Source organism: Strix aluco, chromosome 5 (genome assembly GCF_031877795.1).
Source record: "Strix aluco isolate bStrAlu1 chromosome 5, bStrAlu1.hap1, whole genome shotgun sequence".
NCBI classification, from domain to species: Eukaryota; Metazoa; Chordata; class Aves; order Strigiformes; family Strigidae; genus Strix; species Strix aluco.
This window is the reverse complement of record NC_133935.1, coordinates 14,400,877-14,427,593: the sequence shown is the minus strand read 5'-3', so window position 1 is coordinate 14,427,593 and position 26,717 is coordinate 14,400,877. Positions and strand designations below refer to the sequence as shown.

At 39.1% G+C, this 26,717-nt stretch overlaps 1 protein-coding gene across 2 annotated transcripts in view; it reads right to left on the bottom strand.

The window, feature by feature from the left end:
• The window catches only part of MTPN (myotrophin), a 41,801-nt gene extending 29,207 nt beyond the window's left edge, over positions 1–12,594 (bottom strand). For both annotated transcript variants that reach the window (XR_012623460.1, XM_074826034.1), the window contains exon 1: positions 12,232–12,594. Coding sequence is in view for 1 of the 2 variants with exons in the window: in XM_074826034.1 (XP_074682135.1) it covers positions 12,232–12,303 (72 nt within the window). In the remaining variant the exon portion in view is untranslated. The remainder of the gene's footprint in view (positions 1–12,231) is intronic.
• Positions 12,595–26,717: the final 14,123 nt, after the last annotated feature.

The window sequence follows — 26,717 nt, the reverse complement described above, 5'->3', positions numbered from 1 at the left end:
GGCTTTTGTTTAACAGCCTAGAGCAATTGCATTAGCTAAGCCTTTCTACAGATTATTTCTGTGTTCATGGTAAGAGATATTTAATAACACCTTTTTGACACTGCCCATTTTTTTTACTCCTCATCCTCTAAATTTCAAAACCTGGAGCAACAAGGAATTTTCCCTGAATGTTTTGGGGAATATTTGGCACAAGTCATCTTTACACCTTCCTCTTATCGCATGTTACTGAAACAAACAGAAATAGCAAAATCATCCACAAGAAATCCTGTAGGTGATGATTAAAAAGCAAAATCAAGTTCACAGATGTTGAGAAGGACATTTCTTGAGTACATAAAGTTAAATCTCTGTGGGAGAGGCTGCAGACATCAAGGGCAAGTTTTCATTGCTGTTCTGGATCCACATCTAGTCTTTGCTATTAATTTTGCTTGCCATATCCATCTAAGCTTCAGTATTTAAAAAGCTGGAAAAAGGCTACTCAAAGAATTTCAGCACAACATTTCCACTCAAAGACCCTCACTGGTTTATCAAAAAGAGGTATCTGTTCTGATGATACTGTGTGTGTCTCCAGTTGGCATTTTACAGCAAGTTCTACAACCACAGCAGACAGATGTAGATATCCATGTACGTTTAAAATGTGTATCTACTTCACAAATCTCTACTTCGATAGAAGCCTCAACTGCTAATGGTAACAATACTTGGTCTACACAAGTTAAGAAAATGAATTATGAACCTGATGCTGGATTTTGCCTGCCCTGATATGGTATTTAGAGTACTCTGAAAAGCTTTTATAAGCACTCCTACACTTAGTTTGGTTTAAGCCAACAAAAAAGGTACTTAACAAGCATACTTTTCAGGTTTTGTTAGTGGTAAACAAGTATCTAGCTTATCCACCATAATCAAATGCAATCTGAAGTGCTTTGTCAGAGTCAAAAGAATACGATTCCAGAAACAACTGCTAAATAAACTGAAATACTGAGCCATCTGTGCTTCAGTTGTTGTATCAGCATTTTTAGAGACAAACAAACCTGACACATGAGCTGTTCTGTAGAACAGTAATGAACCTGTTTCCTAGCTACAGCTTCTAGAAACTTGCGCTACAATCCCAGCTTCAGAGATGTGTCAAATACATGCATTATTGAAAACTGTTGCTCTTCCCCCTCCTCTGACCAAATCCTTAATCTAAGACTTGAGTGAGAAATAGTGGAAACCACTCACTATTTGCATTAGCAAGTGATGAAACAGGAATGAAGGGACCAGTTTTGTAGCTTCTCATAGCTCTTACAAATTCTTATTTAAAAGTTTTGTTAGGCAACAGCTCACAGTAATGGCAGCAACTAGTTCTGACAGAATAAACTGTTGCAAAGTATTATTAATTCTAACAAGAGACTCTGTCCAGAGTACTACTTTAATTGATGAATGTTAGTGTGCTAAATATTCTAGATCATGAACTGAAACAGCCAATGATCAAACACACTTTCTAAGCTACCTCTGCTTAGAAGAATTGTTAGAATTTGGAATGAAAGTTAAAATGCTTTAGTTATAGCACCAGGGCTTATCTACCAGACAATACACAAAACCAAAACCATTTAACCACTAATTCTTAAGGAATCACAGCCAGATCTAATGACTGTATACCTTGACATAAAACTAATGGCTCACTCTAAAGACGTGTTAAGTACTGCATTCATTCAACACAGCACAGTGTCCATTTTCACAGGCAACACTGAGCTGGCCTAAAAGGGTTTTTCCTCCAGAAATGATTGGCCAGACTCCATGTTTTAACACTGCTGCATTTTGATCTGATTCAGGTGATACCCACTCTAAGGGTATACCAATCATAAAGTATTCCAGCCCACGTAAGTGCCAGATAATGGCGAAACAGCAGACATCAACCATACTTAAACCAGAAATCAGATGAGGTCTCAGTAATTCAGTACTCTACCATCAGCAGACTGACAACAGATAACACTATCAAATCAGAAAAATCTACAAAACACCTGTTCATGTAGTTTCATACAAACTCAAGCTTAACATGTCATATCATCTAGTCATGGAATTCTGAAAGCAAGTTTGGACAGATAAAAATACACTGCACCATGCTTCACTTCCTCGGTGTCACTAAGTTTGTATTACAGTAAAATATTAAGTTCAAGGCTAAAGCAATCCAAAGCTTTAGTAATAGGATTCAGGCTATTTCCATCATTAGATCATTGCTCCAAAAGTTAACCAGCTGAGCAAAGAATAAAAGCCACTATCATCCAATCTGCACTTAGTTGCTAGCTCTGAATTAAAGCACTTTCAGGTACTGTAAGAGCTCCAATATCAACATCTGTATTAAAATCCTCAGCACATGTTGTCTAAAGAATGCACAGGAAGTGACTGTTTTCCTTCCTAGAACAGTAGGCACCAGCTATTGGGTTTCAGTTTCAACAGATGCCAGCCTGATATTTTGACTTCTATGCATGACCTAAAAACTAACAATAATAAAAAACCCCACACAGTAATAAATATGAGTTCTCAAAGTTAAGGTTGTACTCCAGCATAAAGATATGAGAGGATAAACAGAAAATATCTTCCAAAAATTACTGCTATAGTTCAAAAAATACTGAATTTAAATGTTATAATTGGGGCTTAGCAACATAAGCATGACTTACGCCTCTAGATTCTAAACAAAGGATATGTCCAAGGCAAGATCAAGTGTTCTGTCAAACCCAAAGCAATGAAGCTTAGCTTCAAAATAAATTTTCATATAAGATTAACAGGCATTATTTTCCTGTGCACATTGAGTTTACATTTTCTTCAGCATATGCATAACAAGATATGAAATATCAAAAGCAGTATTAATGAGTTCTAGAAGTTTTGTGCCTTAACAGAGTTTTGTTGACATGCTGAAGCAGTTGATTGGAATCATGCAGAAACAAAACATAGAAGTAAAAAACTTAATCAGAAAAGCTGTTTTTAAATCCATAAAATAAATGCTGCTTTCTAAGCAGCATATATGTAAGAAGCCATACGCATTAACATCCACAAAATGGCTCTGTAAAGCCATTATATACACTTATTCAGCTTCACTGTAATACTTCCATTAAAACTTACCAATATTGATATTGCACTTTTATAATTTAAATAATCCATCTACAAAAGTTAAGCTATTTTCTCCAGATTTCACCAGCAATTACTGCTGAAAATGCTTTCGCAAATACAGTCTACTAACTTGTCACAAGAACAGAACTAAAGACTGAATTTTGTATTATACTATAATTAAAGGAACATACTTTGAAATTAAAAGTATTTTCTTCTGAGTTACTATCTCCAAGATAAATTTAAGTAACAGATAATTAATACTTCATTATGGGCCAAATTCAAGCTTTTTAAACCATGCTAAATATCCATCCCTATAGCCAAGGAACACAGAATACTATTATTGAAGTGATTGAGATGTCAGCAATCCAAGAAATAAGGATTCTCCCAAACGCCTCACTTGAATACAAAGGATCCTATGAAATTCTTTATATGGGGCATACATAGAAATGCAGATCTCACCTCACAGGAACTGTCCTGACCCCTTTTTTTTTTTTTTTTTGATGTAAGGACTTGAAACTTCCTCCTCCTCATTGCATTACCTGAATCAAGTACTGGAAGTGTTTTTGAACAACCATAGAAATAATTTTTAAATATTTATTGCCTATGGTATTTGCAATCATACCATCACTGACAAATCAGTTTAGAAGAGATATGCTGATGGTAACTGTTCTATGGAGAGCTCTTCTATCTTTTGTCTCACATGGCCTTCCAGCTCATCTTTCCTCCTTGAAGCTAATCACTAATTTATAGGCCACAAGTGTGTTAAAAAGCAAGTTCATAAATTACTGGAGTTTGGGGAAAGTACGTATCAGTCATTCAACAATAATTATCAAGACCTGATCTTTGCTCATAAGAAACTTTGAGCACGCAATCCTGTTTTATAAACTGACTCCATAATTAGATACATTTTAGAATATTCTTTGAACTTTGGCTGGAAGTATGACAGGCAAATCTCCAGAATACCTTTCTAGTGATGTTTTGGTCTGTTCAGCTTATTAGCCGGTGCATGCAATTACTCTATTTGATTTTCAAAGTGTAGCTTAAGGCTAAGTAAAATGATTTCACCATTTCCCTTTTGGCCTGTAACCAGTGAGGAAGGCAGCAAAATATATAAGCAAAGACAAAAATCTAGACCATACTCTAATTCTTGTTGCAGCAAGAAGGTTACAAAAATTCTTTCTTTGGAGAAATGCAATAACCCTGGGCATATTATGTAGCTCTACTGAACTACAGAATTACACTGCATGCAAAAGACTAAAGACCATAAAAACTGTCAAAATGCTAAAAAGCACCAAAACCCAACTCCTCCAAACTTCTTCAAAGCCATATACATGTGCCTATGCATTATGAGTTTACAAGAACATATCTCTTCCCCTTCCTACTCTCCCTCACCAGAATTGCAACTGCTTTCACAATAACATCAAGTTATTTGCTGTCCTTTATTTAAAAAAAAAAAAAACACACTGAAAAAACCCCAACACACACACACAAGTACATTCCAGCGAAACTGAGAATTAAGACAAGAACTGTAGCTTGTTCAATAGGACTTATTAATACCGATTGCTTTCCAAGTCAGAGAGCTACAGATCTTCACTGCATAAGACAGCAACACAGATACTAGTCCCTGAAACATTTAAAGAAAACTATTGTTTCCCTCCCCATCTCTGGCATGTGTTTGCCATTGATGGTCACAATCAACATAGGCTTTAGCATCAATTTGCAGTAAAAAGAACCAATAGTATATCCAGCATCCAATAAAGATTTCACTCTTTTTAATATGAGCAGTGCTAATTTGTACCTACCCCTCCTCATAACGAGCTAAATCAGTAAAACATCTAATAGTTCAAAACTGCTGAAACTGCAACGTGTAAGAAAAACAGTTGTTGTATAACTGACTGGTCAGTTACGGGCACTTATTAATTCCAGCTAATGCTTTTGGCCTAGTAATAGGAGATCTGTCTACACAAATGAAAACTGCCTCTTTCCATAGAATTGTATTGGCTGGTAAATACAACATTCAAGGTGGAGCTTTTGCTGAGGATGGCAGGAAGAAAAATTAAGAATAACTTAATACAAACCTTCAGCTTCAGAAATGTGCTAGTTAGGTACAAATAAGTAACTTTATGCATCCAGACAAAAGTGTGAACATACATAAGTTCAAACAAGCATAAACAGAAAGCCATAAAAAAAACCTGCTAAGAACACTCGGCTCGGGATGCATATAAAAAATGAACATGTGGCTTAAGCAATGCCATTTTATACATCCTCTGGCTTCCTGTTCCTAAGTTTTCTCTACCTACCTTTCTTCTATACCTTTTAAATTGCCTTTCAGTCTCATAAAAATTCTTGGACTTGATAATCCTGCATTTCTGAGTCCACTATGTTCTGCTTAAACTTGGGATAGAATATTTCACCTTCAAGTCCTGATATCTTAACAGCTAAGCATATAGATGTTGTTTGGTTTATTGTGAACTGTCCAGGAGATTCCTTTTTTACGCATTTTGACACTGCTGCAAGATCCATTCATTCAGTATTTTTACTTATGTGGCCTGCATGACTCACCAATTCCACAGTACCCAAATCAACATTCAAAGCATAACCTTCACAGCTAACACAACCTTCTACATATTATTCCAAATGGAGGCAGAAGTGTTCTCTTGGACTTCTAGAAAGCTTAGCTCATCTTCTGTATGCCCTCCCGTTGAAATCAAAATTAACTAACTGAATTGGAAGACGAGTTAGGTTTGAAAAACAAGGATTTAGTAAGACAAAAACTGATAAAAGAGGGAAAACTAAGGTTAGAATAAGGGAGGGTAGGAAGAAAAAGGAGTAGTACTAGAAGTATTTTCCTCACACCACTGAATTCTCTGCTTGTTATTCATAACCTATTCCTAACTTCGTACTGTTGTATTTAGTAATGTATATGGAAAAGACCACAAACTCAACAAAATAGGATATATTCACAGCAGAGAAAATTCACTTTCAGTTTAGGCAATGGACTACGTTAGTAAAACTTCCAGCAGCAAAAATTTAAATTCAAGTCTTATTAGGATCTGATTTTGATCACACTCATTTTTTGCAGCAAACACCAATTAGAGACAAGACAAATTAGCATAATAAGAACAACCCAAACAGAAACAAGTACTTTATTTTTTATTTAAGCATAAAAAAGTCAAATATGAGTCACATACTTAGACAATCTCTTAAAGCCACCAAGAGTTTCAGATCACAGAAGCCAACTGAATGAACAAAATGACCACAGGCCTGACATCAACATCTCAGAAAGATACTAGTACATTTTGCAGTTCCAGATTCGTGATTAGTCTTAAGAACTCCATTTACATTTCAGACGAAAATGGCTTCAGAATCAGTTATATCTGTACCTTCAGAAAAAGGACAGATTTGAGAATTCTGGGATGTTCATTCAGTCGCGAGTCATACATTCCACCACAGTACCAGGTTTCAGGTGAGTTTATTACTCCATGCTGTTTATATAAACTACTTAACTGATGCACAAAATATTAATATTTATGAGCAATTCTTTGCCACATGTCCTCAGACCCTTTTGGATCAGACTGGGGAAATTAGCCATCCTGAAAAGGTGTTTCTCATCAACCTCATATATCTTATTGTACCCACTACTAAAAAGTAGCTGCCGCTCTGTGTTATTCTGAACGTTTTTCTAGTACATTCATGGCATTTCAGTTAAGAGTAACTCTACCATGAATATGGAACCTGCTAACCTTACAGTAGCAAGCAACTGTCTTGTTTCATAAAAGAAGGGTTTAGGTCATCATGGTCAAATTCACAAAATGTAAATTGAACACCAAGTTTAAGTAAAACTAAGCAGTAAAACAAAAGTATACCTTTAGGAATCACACTCTATCACACTCAACAGTAATTAACAGGAAAATAACAGAAGGCCTAGAATACTCCAGATAAAGGAAAACCCACATAGTACAAGTATTGGCATAACACTGAGGAGTTACAATACAGAGATATCCAAGAGGCTCCACAAAGGATAAACTCAGTCTGGCAGCTCCCAGGTCAGCGCTAGTCCTGATATGCTCCTGGACAAACTACTGAGGTATACTTACACTGCACAGTAATTCAGTAAGACTTTCAAGCTCCCTATCACTCAAGAGCAAGAAAACAGTTTCTAAAGCAGAGGCAATCCAGGTATCTAAGTAGCCATAATAATGAAGTACACTTCAGCATTGGACATAGCGAGACAAGGTGAATTTCAATGTATCTATGTTATGGTTAATCTGTAACTCAAGTAATCCACCCATATATAACAACCATTTCAGTGTTCATTTTCATTTAGTTTGTTCCTGAAGGAGTAGAAGTCATTTCAATGGACACTCAAAAAAGGTTACTCCTCAACGGTTAAAAGCTATTTATTTCTCCACTCTAATTCTTCTTGCAGACATATTTAAGCCTCTTCTTTCATAACACAGACCTTAACTATACCCCTGACTGCCACCTCTATTTCAAAAAGGTATTTCTGAACAATGTGTTTGTTTTAATCCCTCCAGTTAGTTTTGTAGTAGTCAAATTTCCCCGCATTTCTCAAGACATGTATTCAACATCATTATATCCCAAAGAACTGCAAGACTGTTTGTAGTATCACAGTTTTGTGAATAAGGCACTGGTAGTTCCTGTTTTCTAGCTGAGTTATTGAGGGTCCTCTAGGGATTTGGTTTTGTTTGGTTTGTTATTTAAAAAACAAGACTCCACTCCAGAAATGCCTACTAGGCAAGCATAGCATATTCATACTTTCTAAACACATTTGGTTTACAGCCTACCATCACTTCAAACTCCCAGTCCTCTTAGCAGTAAAAATCTGGCACTTCCAGTTTGGTTGACTGTCCTATCTTCTTATAGTATTAGGTAGGTTGATTACTGTAAGCACTGGTACGTTTAGGAAGGAACACTGTAGGGGATTACAGCAGCTCATGAAGTGAGGAATTCTCAGTTAAACTATGGGAGATTATTTTAGAAAAAACATTTATTGTAACCTCTTCCTTACAAATTCAAGTTTATCTTGCCAAAAACTTTGTGCCTAGTGACTGGACAGGAATTATACTTAGCCTAGGAAATCTACTGCTGATTGAAAACATTACATGTATATGTTGATAGAGAAGTCTCTTTAAGCAACTGTACAGCTTATCTCATTCCACTGGGGAAGGAGGATAAAGAAAAGGAAAGAGAGCAAACACAATTCACGATAAGAAGTTCTGCAGGCTTAATATACCTTGCTCTAACTAGTACTTTTTAAGCCCCTGCTCCCCCCCTCGAGGGAAGCAAATTGCTCTAATCTGCGTGGGTCCGCCTCACCCATTTAACTGCACATTTGATTCATCTGTTCCCATGAAAGCTTCTGCTTTCTTGGGGAATTTTAAAAATTTGAGTGGATGTACGTGGGAAGAGTGCAGAATTCCTTCAATCCCTTCAATTCCTGCAAAAACACCTCTGAAGCCAACATATGCTGGCTATATTCAAACGGAAGACATCAAAGAAAGCAAACAGTAAAAGCTACTTTTTAATCTAGTCATCATAAAAATAGATGACACAATACTTACACACTAACTACAGTACTTCCACGGAAATTAACATTTACCATAATGAAAAAGTTGACACAATTGCAAGTTGAGAAATGGAGACTAATAAGATGTTTCTTACAAAAAAGAAATGTCTTAAAGGACTACTCAAACAATACAAATAATCTTTCACATTTTTATCAAATAAAAGCCAACAATGTCTTCCAAATGCACATGCTGGCAGTGAGCTTTTGCTAAGCAACAAAGTACTACACCATTTGGCATTTGTCTGTTTCATTGCCTCCTCTCAGAACTACTGCTTCTGTGAAAGATTCTTTCTGAAGAAAGTATCTTTAGGAGAATGCAAGATCTCTTTACATAGAAATACATAAAATGCAAATGGAGACTCTTCCTTCTGTACTCTTTCTTTGTCCAAGAACTGTTGAGGTGGCAGAAACTTCCTCTACTTAAAGCAGATAAACCATGTCATTGAAAAGAAAGGTGTGCACATTATACTTTGTTTCACTTGCTCTCTGAATCAAAGTCTGAAAGCCATTAGGCTACTTTCCTCTTTGTACCTACTAACCAAATATGAGATGGAAAAAAAAAAGAGACACTAATGACTCCAAAGGCAGAACCTCCACAGCTTATTACTCACAAGTGAAAAAAAGCCATGACTGATTATCAGAGTTCAACTCTTATAGCCTTACTTTATATAATTATTTTTAAAGTGCCCAGGGTCATCTAGTTAGCATTTCAAGCCCTGCCATTCAGACACGAAACAAAATCAGCAAACTTTCATGTTTTAATTGGCAGCAAAACTGCAAGATTATAGTTAAAAGTTGTATTGTTTCCAGTCAGCTAATGGGGAAACAAGGCTAGAACAAGAAACAAAACAAATGAGAAGTTGGAAATCAAAAGTTTCAGGAAGACAGACAAGAAATAATTTTATGAAGATGCAGACTGTAAATAAGATTGCCTCCCACATTACAGGGAGAGGAAATTTCTACTACTGCGAAGTTTATATAAGTAAAATTCCTGAACACTAAATCATACTTAGAACAAGAAAGCAGCAGGGAGCAGAAGCCATATAACTGATAAGGAAGACAGTCAAAAGAGAACACGCAGCATGGAAAAGATACTTTTCTGAGAACTGTAACTATCAAAGCATGATTTGCCCTCACGTTTCATTATTTTAGGAACCAAGAATGTGATGCTCCAACTGAGGCTTCTCCTACTGTCAGAGAATTTATAGAGTTCTCTTGTCCCTCCTCAATGCACGTTTCCTGCTGTGCAGAGAACTTGTACTCTTTTCTTCCCTGAAGGTACCTCCCTCTACTTCATTTAGTTTCACAAAACCTACCAGTATCTACCTATACCCCTGTAAAACTTACCAAAAATTAGCCAAAAAATTAAAAAAACATTAAGAAGGAAGAGGGTCAGTCAAAACTTGCTCATATAACCTTTGTTTCCACAGGAAACCATGCTAAGAGTTTACTGGCCCACAATCTGTCAAAAAACCATAATGGACTGAAAAGAAAACATTAGACTTCTTGCGTTACTGGCAAGTAGGATGCTTAACAGCTGATGATAGAAAGCATATTTGCAAGTGGGGAAAAAGAATGACCAAGATTAGGTAGGTCACAAATAAGCAGAAAATTCCCATAGTTTATTCACCTTCTACATCAGAAGCAGTTCTGAAATGTAAGATTGTTCAAAGACTGTAGGCCTCTCTTACTGTAATCACCTAACCACAGACAGTATCTCTTTTAAGGATTTCTACATCATTAATGCAGTTAGATGATGCCCTTCAGCCTCTTTACTATAGCATCATCAAGCCTCTTTCAGTAGCAGATGGAACTAAGTATTTGACTTTACACTGAAGCGGATGAAGAGTGATCACATAAATCCATTTGCTGCATGTGTTGCAGCACCACTCAGGAAGAGCGGGAATATAAAAAAGGCTTTGTAATTAGTACTGCAGTGATCTTGTAGATAGATACAAACTGACTCGAGATGGTTACTGACAAAGTTTTTGCTTCAGCAATAGATACACATGGATCCATTAACCACTAGTGTGCAGTGAATTCTCTAGATACATATGGAATTCCTGTAAAAGCTGTAGCAAGAATCCAAATGTGCTGCTGAAACACCCTGGAGTCCCCCAAAGCCGAGAAGAAATAAGACACATCAATGTAGTATCCAACTTTACTACGTAGACATAGGTACATGACCCTTAACAAACAGCTGAAGGGGGATAATTATATTATTCCCAGTTATTACATCTAGCACTTTACAGAGCAAAGCATGTGAGTGCACAGCCACTTTGATGCTAAGTCCAGTAGCTTAGCTGAACCTGTCAGAGAAGACTATTCAAGCTCAGCTGTTGGACTTTGTACTAAAGCAGTTGGAAGTACTTGCACACGTTTCTTTCTGCCAAGAGCACTACAGGTTTGGGTAATTTTCAACAAAGTTGACAACTGGAGTAGGAAGAACTTGTCACCACAGCAAGACATATCAGCATGTGTCAAGCCCCCAAAGGCAATCATTAACTTGTTCAGATATCTTAATTAATCATAGCTAAATTACATAGAAACTTCTGCTCTGATGTAACAGTTTCTAGACAATATTCCTGAATACTAAGGATTCACTGAAGTACATGCACTTTTCCCACAAACCTCATTTGACAACTGAAGGTAAACGAGGACAGAATCCAGCCTCCAAATACTACAAGGTACCTGAAGCCTTTTCACCCCATCACACAGGTTTCTACTCTTCCCATAGCACTCACCCTAACTAGATATCACAGAAGCACAGAATTGTCTAGGTTGGAAAAGACCGTGAAGATCATCCAGTCCAACCATCAACCCAACATTAACAGTTCCCAACTACACCATATCCCTCAGCGCTATGTCAACCCGACTCTTAAACACCTCCAGGGATGGGAACTCCACCACTGCCCTGGGCAGCCCATTCCAACGCCTAACAACCCGTTCTGGAAAAAAATGCTTCCTAATATCTAGTCTAAATCTTCCCTGGCCCAACTTGAGGCCATTACCTCTTGTTCTATCGCTTATTATCACAACACTTCACAGAAGGTTAATGAATTAAGCCTCAACACACCCGGCAGCTTAGCATCACCCTGTTAAGGATGAGCCCTGAGGCACAGAGAAGAAGGATACAGCAAACCGAGGCCACACATATGCATATACACATAAGATCAGCGAGGCAGGGCTAGGTTATTGGCTGTCAGTCCAGAAAGTTTCACGTACCGACATAGAATAACTTCCCCAGGAGGCACGAGGGTCGGCCGGGGGGCCGGAGGGGAGCAGGGCGGCGGGTGAGAGGAGGAGGAGGAAGCCCGGGAACCGAGCGGGCCTCGAGGCAGAGGAGGGGAAGTGAGTCCTGCCGCCCGGACCCCCGCCACCGCGGGAAGTTCACAAAGAGCCGGTCCCCGGGCAGGTCGCGGTTCCTGCCAGCACCACCGGCCCAGCCCCACCCGGCCGACCCCCGGCCCTGCGGCGGGGGCTCTGCACACAACTCCGGCCTCCTCAGCCCACAGCGCCGCCTCGCCCACCCCAGGCCCTCGACGCCGCCTCCTTACCTTGGCCACATAGTCCTTCACCTCATCCAAGTCTCCATTTTTGAGGGCCCACATGAACTCCTTGTCGGACATCGCGGCCGCCTAGCAGAGACGCGGGCGGGCGAGGCGGCGAGGGGCCGGCAGCGCCTCCACGGAGCGAGGGCGGCGGCGTGGAGGGCAGGAGCCCCTCCCCCGGCTGGCGGCCGCTCGCTGCCTGCCTGCCGGCGGGCGGTGGGGCGGGGCCGCGGGCCGGCGCGGTCGGGGCTGGGCGCGACAGAGCAAGGCCGGGCCCGCGGGCAGAGCGGCAGCACGGACCCGCTGAGGGGAAAAGCGGTTTTACTTGCGCGCGGCGCTTCCGCTTCCGGTTCCCACCCGTCTCCCCTCCCCCGCGCTCCCCTGCCCACCCACCGGGACACCCACGCGAGGGGGGGGGGGGGGCGGGGAACGGGACCATGGGGCGCATGCGTCGCCCGTAGGCTGCCGCCGAGGCCCCTCTGCGCATGCGCCCTCTGAAGCGTCCCCACGCTCCCGGAGATACCGCGGGGGGGGGGGGGAGAGGGGGAAAGGGACGACAGCGCATGCGCCCTGAGTGCCCGCGGCCTCGCCCCGCCGGCGGCCCCGCCCCCGGTTGCGCGGGGGTTGCCATGGTGCCGCGGCCTGCGCGGGGCCCCCCCCGGCCATCTGGGCCGCTCGCCGGCGGGGCCGCTGAGCCTGCCGCGGGCTGGGAGGCCAGCGCTGTGAAACGCAGCCTCACGCTTACCTCACCCGGCGGCCGGGACCCTGCGGAAGATGCGCGTGGGGCGCTGCGTCTCTGCCCGGGACGCTGCGGCGCGGTGGGGGCGCAGCAGGCCGCTTTGGTCACCGGGGTAGGGGGGGCAGCGGGCCGCTGGGTCCTGCCTCCAGCCCGGCGGAGGAACTCCCTGTTTAAGTATCTGTTCCCACTGAGGGAACTAAGTGTCTAAATAGCTGTTCTACAAAACCCGAGGCACTGAACATGCTGTGAATAACTATCATAATGCTTCCAAAACATGAGCGGGGAGACATAAAAGGAAGTATGTGATAATTAATTAATATGCTGGCATTCGGTGGCTGCATCTGTTTTTCGAAACCACATGTTTTGCGTGTGGAACATGCAGCCTGTTGTGTGAATCATGCCTGGCTGCTAACAGGCAGCCGCTCTTCTAACCCCCTCCGGCAAGCAGCAGCCTGAACACCTTGGAGTTAGAGCTGCTCTGCTGTGACTGTATCCAGTCTGGCAACACTATGAAATGTGCAGACACTGTTTAAGGACAGCAATGCTCTTATTAAGGAGAAGGAGGGGGCACGCCACCATACAGCCAAAGAAAACTTGTAAGGGGGGGTTGTGGTGCCATACAGCTCATGATTCTTCTGTGCTTTCTTTGTATTTCTGAACCACAGAAATGTTAAATATGTAGGGCTTTGCAGATTTTTGTCAGGGATTAAATGGTATTTAATTGAAATAGCTAGAATGTTACCTCTAAGGAGATAAAAATCCATAACCTTCCAATCTGGATTAATTACTGATTTCACTTATAAACTCAGAAGTTTTGGAACACATGATTTTGTACTTGTTCCTTTTCCTAATGTCATTACAGAAGACAGAAAACTGTGAAAGTCAAACTGTCAAGTGCCCTTGCATTGTTTTGTAAATGCTCCCAGGACATGCATAAGTATGAATTTTTCAGTGCTTAATTTTCAGTCTGCAGAAATGATAAGCAAGTTTGGATTTTTTAAATAAACTAAATCCAATTTCTTCCTTTTTTAGGGAGACTAAATAATCCTGAGTTAATAAGTCTGGTGAAAACATATTTTAAATTCTGGGTACTTACTTACTTACTTAGATATTTGAATATGCATCAAGGAGCCAAGTTGTGACCAATTTTTTAAAATGTTGCTGGACACGTATGTTGCCATATTTGTACTCACCGGCCTGTGAATCCAATCTTTTGATTTTACCAACAATTTGCCTATGTTATCCTTACTCATATCTCATCACTGAAGCAGAAAAACTTTCACACTTCCCTCTTTCTCTACAAGTTCTGTTACCTAAAGTACATGGTTTAGTTGGGACATTTCTCCTCTTCTACATGATACATGCTTTTTCTAGAGGTACACTCATCGGTTAGCTTTAGGCCCAAATTCTAAATGTCTTTTGTCTGCTTAGTGGCTAATACTGTGTCTCTCAAGCATGCATCCAGAAATAAAAACCCATACCTGATACCATTTTCTAACTGGGATGCTGTCATACATGCCTTAAGAGCTGCCTGCACTGCCTTAGCCCTCTTTCTTTTCCTTCTACTTTTTTCAAGCTTAGTTCCAACTCCTGGAAGTCTGTTTGCAGGTAAGAACTTTGGTTTTTAGACATATTAATCAGACAAAAGATGTGAAAGAAATGTAGTGCATATAAACATTAGCAAAGGAATTTCTGCAATGGATTTTTTTTCTCTTGAAAGCTCTATAAAGTTACAGATATTTGAAAAGAAATGCAGTACTAAACATAGAAAGTCTGTGAGACCTGGGTTTGATTATAATCAAGCTAGGAACGGCCTTTACACGTCTCTCTGCTTACCTTGTCTGTCTTCTAAGAAGTAGTAGAATCACTTTTCATCTGTGGAAAAGGTCTCCTCTTTGTACTGCCTTTAACCATACTAGCCAAAGCTCTAGGCCATCTGCAGTTTCACTGTTTGGAGAATTAGTTCATCATTGAGAGAGAGTCCTAATTGTTAACCACAGAGTTTATGCTGGCTTCTCAGATATAAGCCTTCACCTGGTGACATTCCCCACTTCAAAAGAGTATTTAGTCTCATCATCAGAAGTTTCAACACAACGTGCAAATCATGCTCCAGAAGAGTTATAGTATAAAGGAGACACCTAAACAAAGTGCCATTTGTGTTTTGATAGAGATACAAGCCAAATGTATTACAAGCCAGAACAAACATTATCCCAGTCAGTATAGCATATCTTTGTATGTTCTCTACAAATCTGTGCTTCATTTTCTGATTAAAACCTGGTTATTTCTATTCTGTGTCCCCCAGAAAATTTGAGAAGCATGAGGTGCATTGCCCTGACATTTGAATGGCTGGAGGAGACAGGGAGTGATAATGAGTTAAAGTGTAGGAAGACTGCTAGATCGAACTGTGCCTTCTCTAGCCTAGTTATTCCCGTTGAGATGAAATTCATCTATCTACTTACTGGTTAAACCCTGTTTTGTAGGCCTACATAACTGCTCAACTGTCCTATAGACTCATCCCACTCTGCTGCCTAGAGCTTCCCTTCTCTAAGCGAATCTCATTTACAGAATATAAACATAATTTTTTTTTGCATATATCTTCATATATTTGCCCACATACTTTTTCATATAATTATAGTTTTGCATTCATCTGTTTCAACAAATAAATCGTAATTCATTGTTGTATTCAGTTATACAGTGTTACTATTATGTAATGCATATGCTTGTATAAATCATAAATGCAGTACACAAATAGTCTAGAATACAAGACAATGCAATGAATTTAGCGATCCAAATTAAAAAAAAACAAACAACATAAAAACCCATGAAGGAGACTTGAACACATCCTTGTGCCCTTGCAGGTTTTATTTAAAAATGCGTGTTTAATCTCATATTTACTATATTCCTTTCCTGTAATGCCAAACAATTCATACATAACAGCTCTTAGTTCAGCAACAATAGCCAAGCAGTAATATAAAATATCATTATATAGAAGACTTTCTATTGAGGAGAAAATAATAAAGTTAACAGATATCAGCCTAGATAAAATTATGGAACTGACACAAGAGATATGGGAATGACAGGTGAAAATTGGACAATCGATTGGCTTTCTGTTTATTAGTTGGTCATATTTATCCTATTTGATGCAGTTTGGCTGCTGTGGAGATTACCAGAGAAGAAACGCTGATATCTTCCCCTTACTTTTTGAATCCAGCAACAGTTTTACTTCATCTTAGCCAAAGAAGTTTTGGGTTTTGGTGCATGCATCTCAAACGTTATTGTACAAGATATGAGTACAGTATCTCATCTCCCTGAGTTCTTTCTTTAGCTGTGTGAATGTTCGGTGAAATAGTTTAGCATTTGCTGATGTTGCTGCAAATAAATTTCTTCTTAACCTTTAGAAAATCTGTGTAAATATTTGAAAAGTAAATATATATATAGAGAGGGTTTATAGATGCCAGTAGTTTTTTATAGTTTTCTTTGTTTATTTCACATTTAAGTACTGTACCTTCTCTTGTATTTACAGGAGTATGGGTATAAGTCATTATTACTGTCTTCACGCAAGAGAAGATACCTTTTTTTCTATAACCTTATTTCTCTTTTCAGGAGAAGTTCATAGGAAATGGAAGTTCAAGAAATTATCTTTTGATAATCTCAGTTATTTCTCTAAATTAAGATCATACAGTTATAGAAACACAGAATAATTTAGGTTGGAAGAAACCTCTGGAGTTCATGTGATCTAATCCCTGCTCAAAGCAGTGCTAACTTAGATGAGGTTTCTCAGGGCCTTTTCCAGTCAAGTTCTGAATATCTCAATGTGTGATGAAACCACAATATTTCCTGGCAACTTGTTCTGATGTTTGACTGCTTTCACAAAACAAACAAACAAATCCTTGTATCTAATCAAAGTTTCCCTGTTGTAAGCTTATATTTGTTACTTCTTATCCTATACCTACCTGTTCAAGAAGAGTTTCGCTCTGTCTTCTCTCTATATTCTCATGAGGTAGTTGAAGGCAGCAGTAAGATCTCCCTCCCCCCACCTTAACCTTGTCATCTCAGTGCTGAACAAGCCAGTTTCTTTCAGCTTTTTATCATCTGTCATGTGCTTAAGTCAGCTTATTGTCTTGGTCATCTTCCGATGGACTCACTGCAATATGTCAATGTCTTTTTTACTCTGGGGAGCCCAAAACTGGAAGCAGTACTCCATCCAGCCTCACAAGTGATGACTAGAAAGGATCAATCAGTCATTACTGATTATTCCTTTGAAGTCTGGAATTGCCTTCAAGCGAACTGTTGCAGTGAAGGGTTAAACACCGGTGAGCTCATGCTGGTGTGAGTGACAACAGCAGTCTCTGTTCCAAAGCAAGGGACTGTTCAGTATAGCTGAGCATCACAATCGGGAGAACTTAGCCCAAAGCTTTGCTGATAGTGCAAGAGTCTGAATAGGTTGCAGTTTGCTTTTTCACAACAGTATGGGCTTTGCGGTGCTGACAAAGGTGAAATCTTTTGCTAGTAAGCAAATGAGAGTTGGGAGCATTAGGGACTGATACTAACAAAGAGAAACATAAGCAACATCACAATACTCATTGTTAAAGCAATAAACAACTGACTACTAAAAGTGATACCAATGTGATTTTCTAGTTAAATGAAAATAAGTTATTATTGAACTTGCTCAGCTGCGTAGAGGTAATTTTAAATTATAATACTGTGTGTGAAATTCCAGGACTTTAGAAAAAGATAGAAAACTGAAACTGCCCAGCTTTATAGGGAAGAATTGCAGATGGCAAAATTCTGCCTTTTGTAGAAATGACAGCCATTGAGAAAAAAATGACATCTATTCATGCATTTTTACCCTAATTCAGACAAGGTGTCTGTGTGAAAGTTACAGTTTGAAAAGTGAGTGTAAATTGGTGTAACTTATATGTTGGGTGAATGAACAACTGGAGAGGTTGGGTAATACCAGAAGTAGAACAAACAAAAAATGTTTAAAAGTTTCAAGATAAGCCAGAATAAAGCATTTTATACTTAAACCTTTCTTTGCTGCCATTTGCATTTCCATTCAGATCAGTGCTTTGAGATAGCAGACAGTTGTGTGCAATCTTGCAGTTTTTTATTCAGAGAATAGTCATATGTCTTCTTTTAGTAGGAAACAGCTCTGTCTGAAAAAAGATGCTGCTGAACCCTTTGAGTTTCTACACAGAGAGAAAGCTGCCTCTGGAGCTTTTGCTTGTTAGATCTGCAGTTTTTCACTCATGGACTGTGTACTTCAGCATGTGTTAGGGTTTCCTTGCTCTTACTAAGCTCAAAATTTCCTGGGACCCCCTTTTTTCATGGTGGCAAGAGTTTGCAGTCAGGAGAGACAGTGACTGCTGGCTTCCTAATCTTGTTCGTTTTGGAACAGTCTCATCATTTTTTTTTGTCCTTAAGCACTGTCTGAAACCCTCCACTTTCAACCCAATCACAAAATGAACCACCTTACTTCAGCATCCCAATTTACAAAAATGAAACTTAAACACGAGCATTTATATCACCCACATAAAAAAGCTGAAATATGCTGTATTTCTGCTCTTTGAGTGTTTTATGGAACAGTATTTATGGATCTAGCTGTAAGCAATAGAAGCAAATGCAACTGCCTGAGTATTGTACACAGATTTTATAGTGTATATAGTCTGTGTGTTTACTGTAAGCTATCATTGTTCTAGAAAGTACATAGGTTGTGATTACGTAGTATGGAATAAATCTTTAATTAAAACCACAGTTTTCAAGTTTAGAACGTCCAAATTAATAATACAGATTATATATAGGGAATTTAGTGTTTGAACATTTGAAAACACGATGAAACATGTATGTTAATATTCCATTCAGTACCATAATAAAATCAAGACCGGTGGTTGCACCCTGAGATGTACCATTTCAGACCAGTATTATCCTGGCTTTATGTAGGTTGTTTGCAGGTACACTGGTTGTCCTGTAAGCATCAGCAAATAAACAAAAGACCTTCAATATAATATAGCAAAACTCATTCAGTTATGTATGTTTGTGTTGATTTAAATACTTTGATGAATATTTCATATATTCTAATTTGTTTGATAAACCAAGTGTCTGATTAGAAATATAAGGGCAAGGACAATAATTTCCTTATTTTTTGGGGGTTTGCATTGTTCGCTAGTGATATTTAATAAACAACAAGCAATAATAGTAACAAGTCACAGTGCCAAAGGGAGACACTATTGCCCAAACCATCATTACCTGTGCCTTCATTTTCCTATCCATAATCCAATAATTTTCTACAATTGCAAAGAGCCTTGAGAATCTCAGAAGAAGGATGCTAAATCAGTGAAAAAATATTATAAATATATGGTTAATGGGGTTGTTCCTGGCAATCATATGCCGAGATGCAGGATAGATTAGTGTAAGGAATCAGTTATGACTGTTATTACTTGACTTTGGAGATGAATTTAAAAAAAAAAAAGAGTTAGGATACATTGTTGAAAGATAGATTTCTTCACAAAAATGGAATGCTTTTGCAGACTGTGTAAAAAAATATGTTTGGAAACAGATGTAAGAAAGGCCTTAGTTGCACTACATATACTTGTTTCTGGTACAGTACTAAAAAAGTTTGGTTTTCTACATTAACAAAAATGTTCTTTCACAATAATTATCCACATTCTTACATCATTTATATTGCAATCACGTCTCCAGTTGCATCTTTCTTGTAAAAATATGGACAGGATATATCAACTGAAAATGCTGTGCTTGAGATCTCTTTTCAGTGTTTTTCAGATACCCATGTGACTTGGTGTTCAGTTTTAATCAGCAACCTTTTCCTTAGTTTGAAGCAACAACTGTTTTTTTTTTAGCTTTGTCTTTTTCATTATTGATTTCTTTCTTTCTTTCTGTATTTTTCTCTTTCTCTTGTACATTTGCTATTTAATAAATTGACTATCGACAGAGGCAGAACTGTGGTAATGCTCTTACCATAATCTATTTATATAACAGTTTGGGCTAGGTTCTCCTCCTTTTGCAAAAGGTAATAGCTTCCTTGAGTGGGAGTATTTCTCTTCTTGTTATATAGATTGTATGGATTATGAAACATTTACTCTCAATTTGGTGAGGCTCTCCTGTACAGTACAGTGTGGAGTGGTGGTGTGTTGCAATGCTGCCCTTTCCATCCTCCCAAGGTATGTTTTTGCTGTATTCTCCATGGTTTTAGCAGGTGGTGGGAGGAACAAATGACATCCTAACTTTAAACAGCTTAAAATTATATATTTCACCTAAATAGTGCAGTCACTGAAGGCCCTGGCTTACCTGTGACATGCATTATTACAACATTGTGTGTGTAAATACTGCAGCAGCCTTACAATAGTCTCAACAGGATAGCTAGGTAATGCTCAGTGTATTCTGTCAGATTGCTTATGTCCTGTATATGTCACGCCTCAGAAACAGAGCTCCTAATGTTTGTGATGATAGATACAGTGACATAGTATACAGCCATCATTACTGTTCACAGACTAACTCTTCCATTACCTGTATACCCTTTACACAAAAACATCTGTACTGCTCATTCTCATCCTAGCAGATACTTTGCTGGAGCAGTGGCATCAGCTCAGGTGCCTCTGCACCGTGCTCTCCAGTGCCTCCCAAAGTGTCTGCATTACCCTCGATAATGGAAAAGGCTGTGTTTCATAGGCCCTCCTGATTCTGCCACTTACAGTTTATCTGTACTTTTAATTAACTGTGCATGTGCTAACGAACACCTTTGATCAATTTCTTAGCAGACTCGTGAGATTATAAAGTCTCAAATAATACAGAAAAGGAGAGGGAGAGTCCTATGCCCAGAATATTTCCGTAGCTAGAGCTATTTATAAAGCTTTGTGCACATCCACCATGAGTTTGCATAGCCACTTGTTACCCATTCTTTGCTCCATTCAGTCAATATGCTGAGGAGCTCTGTCACTGTTCTTGTGAAGATACACACTCTGTTTCTGCCAGAGGGGATGGAGCATAGAAGCAGCGTGTCAATACAGCCCCTCTGGATAAATTAACACATACTGACCGCATACTGTGTATGCCTCATTCCATATCTGTCCCCTGTTTTTGGTCTTTGTTAACTCTCAGAATCACTAATAGCACCTTATTGAGTATTTAGAATGTTTTCTCACAATTCCCATTTGAAAGGCAATTGCAGATTACACTGTGTACATGTTAATAATAAAGCTTGTACTGTCCTATGCACAGAGCTGTGACATTTATTTCTCTCTTCATCCACCAGGTGTTACTCTCCAATTTCTAACTGCTATGTGACGTGAAATTCAGGACTTTGCAGTAGAGGTGGAAATAAAACCAAGAGACAAACAGTGAATTTTCCTGTGTCTTTATATTTCCTTGTTCCTCTCCATGGAAACTGATGAGTGCTTGGCCCTCTGTTTTTATTTTTTTGGAAGAATCTAAGGAAACTGAAGGATACATAGGTATTTGTTTATGCTTATATGTCTTACTAAAACAATGTCACATATATAAAATGTGTAGGGACATAGGAACCAGAACAGACTTTTGTACCACCTTTCAGTTTACTTCTGTAGTCCATATTCATAGTGATTGGAGGTAGATCTCTCCTACTATAAATAACCAAGTCAGTATGAGCCACAGTTGCAGAAACAAGTTTGCACCATTACAGGTAGCAATTAGACATTATTTTTTTTATCTGTTCAGTTACAAATCCAGAACAGAAGGGTTCCCAGTCTTTCCTGCTTTGTGTGAGGCCAGTTCTGACATTGAAGCATCTGCATAGAAGTTGTAGGACTTATTTTTTAGTATCTGTTAAAGATTACGTCAACTGTTGCAGGAGGAAAAGGTTTATCAGAAATCAACAAATATTACGAAATTCTCTTTTAACTAATAACACATATTACACACGTCTTTCCTTTTTTATTTCCTATCATATTGTGGCAAGTAGGTCTAAACTTTTTGTATCTCATTTTGGCTAATACCACTAAGGACTTACATACTTAATACAACTACCTCACAAACCAGAGATGGCAGGTACCTATACAGATTTTGGCTAACCTGAGTAAAATGATATTTCTGGCAGATGCACTGGTTTTGCCAGAGCTATCAGAGACAGGTGTCTCTAAGTACAGAGTTACAGATCTATGCCGAACTAGTAATGTAGGAGATAGTTAGATGTGAAGCTTAGTAAATGTTACCAAATTTTCAATCATTTCTCCTGTTCACTCTGGGTATAGTATCTGATAAAACAGCTATTTGCAAGTGAGTAAGGAAACCAAAACCACTGTAGCCTTTTTTTGGATAACTGAGCCTACCTTAATGTCAGTGTTGATGGAATTTAAATACTTCCAAGAAAATGAGCTTCCAAGAAATATAGAAGTGTCATTAGAGCACTCAGATGCAAACCAGGCAGGATGATGAGTGCACTAGGTAATGAAGTGGTACATGGGAAAAAGAAACATGATTGATTGAGGAAGGTCTCTAAAACATACTCTGTGCAGTACAAATTGCTACCTAACCTTTGAGCTTATAGTCCTATATAGGCTGCAATGGAATATGAGCATCTATATTGGAGGGGAGAGGCATTTTCATCTGAAGTAGCACTTCTGTAGACAAGAAAAGCCTGTGAGGCAAAGGAGGCTCTGGCAGCTGCAGATCCGCTCTCCCACTGAGCAGTGCTACTGATTTGGTGGCAAGAAGTGCTCATCTGTGAACCCATGAGCTTAACTCGGCTATTTCCACTGAAGGAATATATATTCCTGAGGAGCTCAACAAAACAGTGACAACTGAGTGGGTGATTCAGGGAAGTAGCTGCTAAACTACTTTGAATATTTCAGTATGATATTCTGCATGTATTCCAAGGCTGGGACTACATTTCTCATTCAGTTAAAAAAAATAGAATATTTTAGTGTTTTTCTACTTCATATTCCCCTCCCCACACACACCTTTGTATAATCAAAGCAATGTGGGAAAACTGCTTCAGGTGGCAACAGAAGATCTGGTAAACAAGTAAACTTTGGGTAGATTTGAACACTTTCTGAGTGAGATGTTTATTGTGACCAACTTCTATTTATATAGAATGTCCATATTTAACTGCACACCTGTTTTCTATCTAATAAAACTATTTCCTCACCATTACCTTCATACCAGTGCATGTGATCAGCCTTGAATATATCAGTTTTTAAGAGCACAGCTTTGCTTTCTGACGTGAAAAGTAGCGAATATTTAAATCTTCCTATGTAAGTGTCACTCTGGTCACTCACTTCTCTTGCTAACAGCTCTCTTGGAAAAAAAAAAATCTCCCGTCTCTTTGTGGCCATGAATTACCTCCTGCCTGACCTCTAGCGGCTGTCTTCCTGAATTGAGTCTCCTCCTGCCTACGGAGTGACTAAATTCACTTCTTTTGTTTGGCAGTCAGGAAAGGTGACCACAGATTTAAGACTACCTCAGGTTTAAGAGGATGCAACACAGAATAAAACTAAAGGGGATTTCAGGACCAGATATCAATTAGGGTTGTTGCATGAAGGATGGCATGATTAGTTGCACGTGGTTAAAGACTTTAGTCTCACTGCATGAGTTTAGGCATATTTTCTACACATCTGTGAGTTGAAATACTACCTAGCCATCTTTATAAAGTGCTTTGAGATCTATGGATAAGTTTTGCATGAATCTGGGGAGACTTGATCTACCAGTGGTAAAGAGGTAGGGCACAAAAGAGATGCTATCCTGACCTGATGTTGAAGCAGCAAAGACATCTTCTGGATCTATGTAAGGGTGTGTGTAGCCTCAGAGCATTGTTCTGTATGTACTCATCATGTACCAGTGCCTATATAGTCAAAGGTTATCTCTATTGCTTATAAAATCAAATTAAGGCATCATTGCAGGTATACATCTTACCTCTGTGCAGGTAATTATGAAGCATGTCCGTATGCATGCATGTACATGTAGATTATGGAGATATGTGTGTGTACATTTTTCTGCATGCTGAATCTACACACAGATTTCTGTACGCTGTAATCCTATTTCAGTGGGTGAAAAATCAATCTGATGTCCCAAAACCTGTTTTTCCTTTGAGCATTAATCATGTTCCTATTCTGTGCATTTAAACATTTCATAACTGTCTGTGTACTTAACAATTGCTGTAACAAACTATGGATGAAGCATAAATAATTCATAATCACCAGAACAGACATGGAAATAACCAACAGTTACCTGAGAAATGAATGGGTATATATTCATGCTGCTGTTCCAGTGACATGTGTCTCAGCAGATCAGCTCCACCATATTCCCAGATGCTGCTGCAGTTTTCCATCCAGAATCTTTTTGGCTACATTTGCTCTGCTAATAGGAAAACAATCTTGCTGTTAAATATGCATCTACTTCTAAAAAATTATCTACTATATATAACTTTCCGCGTGGAAGAATGAATGTGGCTTTAGAATGTTTAATGTCAGTGCATATGCCAATTTCTCTTGGTAATGATTTTATCGTAAGCAGTTCTGCTTCAAACTGTTGACATTACAGATTTTTTTTTAGCCTGATATTAATGTTTACTGTCTGTATGACAGATACTAAAATTGGCAGAAGAAGCCGTCCTGTATTTGAGAAGGGGTTTCTGGTTAAAAAACCCACCAGGCTAGATAATGACATAAAATCTCAATGCACCAGTGTCTGAACACCTGAAAGGGAAATAAGGTTTTCTATGCAAGTGGCAAGAGCAAATAGGATAAAGTGTGGGAATGTACTTTGAGTAACAGTAAACATTTTTTAAATTTATTTTTTCTTTTCTTTGCAGTCTGTCACTGTTGTACCTAACTACTGCTTTAATAGATTAAATTTTAAATTAAATTTGCTGTTATTGCACCTTGTGTGGTCAATGAACCAGCCATGGTATTTAAAGCATTAACTTAGTTAACTGCAGTTTTGGAGCTGAATTGAAAGTCCTGGGTAATATTCGACACTATCATCAGCGAGTAACTGTTCCATTTGCCTATGGTTAGGGAATTTTACTCTGTGGTCATCTGACATAAAAAAAAGAGCAGTAACTAGTATTTCAAGTCATTGTTATAAAATATCAAGAGAATAGAATCTGAATAAAAACTCTATTTATTAAATAATATTAGTGGATTAACCATGAGATTGAAGGCAAGAAACTTCCGTAATCCATTGGCAGTTTTGATATTATCTACTTTTATAGCCTTGGGCTAGTAATTTTAAATACATTCTGTCAAGATTTTCTGAATCAGGGAATTATGTAATTTAAGTATATAGTATCTATGCAGAGTTTTGACCATGATAAGTAGGCTTTACCTGCTCAAGATCATTATTAATTAAAGTAGATTAAGATTGCAAGGTCAAGCACTTCTAAATTAGGATATACCAGACTGATTACTGTCCACTTTACCATTATTAACCAGTGGCTAAAATTGAAAAAAATCGAAAGAAACTGGGATGATGGACAGGCAGCCTTAGTTAAAGTCACCATTCACAGCTCCTCTGAGAAAAAGAATCAGATACAGAAAAAGGGTAAACTAAGTTTTAGCTTTGCTAGCAGAGATAGGTATCCAAACAGTTGGGTTTGATGGTACTATAGATTCACTTTCTGAGAATCTAAGAACTGAATTTAATCTGCGCTGATGTTTTGAAATGATTGCTTATTTTACTAGTGAACTTCAAATAAAACATGCTATTCCCTGCCCATGATTTATTATGCATCTAAAAAGATACAGGGCACTTTATTTGGGAGTCATATATTTTTCACTGCTGTCCTTAATGGAGCATTCCAATTGAAGGAAGCAGAAAGAGTTGGTTTACAGATGTCAGTGCAGACCCTGTAATAGAATGCAGATGGAAGGCTTGTGCTGGTATCCTGCCAGTAAACTGCCTGTGCCTTCTTCAAATAAGTAGAGTCAGTATTGCCTTCCTGTCAGTGTGGATGGAGGCAGCGGTTAGCTCATACTCCCATCCTTAATGCAATGTTAGACTGTTAAGTGTGGAGGAACCATCACTGGGAGGAATACTTAGAGATATTTTTGGGGAGTGGCATAGCAATTTTGTACCTCTTTAATGATATTAGACTGAGTTCAGCTGGAAGCTCTTCTGCACTGGGGTGGGGAGGTGAGGGAAGAGAGGGATGGTGCAGGGTCCTGTCTGAACCTCAGTAAGAAAGCCCCACTAACAAGTGGCTTAATAAGAGAACTGCTTTAATAAAATAGAATACTAATAAGAATAGAGACAGTGAGTAAATCTTATGTCACTTCAGATGCTGGGCATACTTCATTTATGGAGCATTGGATGGAACCTGGATAGATTTTCCCACAGCGTGCTGCACAGAGCAGAGCAGATCCTGTCTGTGGAGAGAATCTTTCCCTTCTGGTCATTCGATCTAATGTATAATTTCCTTACAAGGAAACAGCTCTGTTCCTACAGGATGTTCTCATAAGAACTTCTTGCTGCACTTTTAGATAAGGGCAAGGCCAGGCAGGTGGTGCCAGCGCTGATACCAAGTGGGAGCTGCCTGTGAGTTCCTCAGCTGCAGTGATCTAGCCGAGATTATGCTGTGGCCAAGGTTGTCGTGCAGCACAACACAGGCTGAAGGGCCAGGCTGGATGCAAAGCACAGCACAGCACAGGCTTGTGGCTGCACAAGTTAGCTGTCATGTGGGTCACCGACTCCCAAATCTGCAGCCATTTCTTGGTCAGGATGGATACAGAAGAGGGGAAAAAAGTAGGCTGAATCTCTCGGTGCC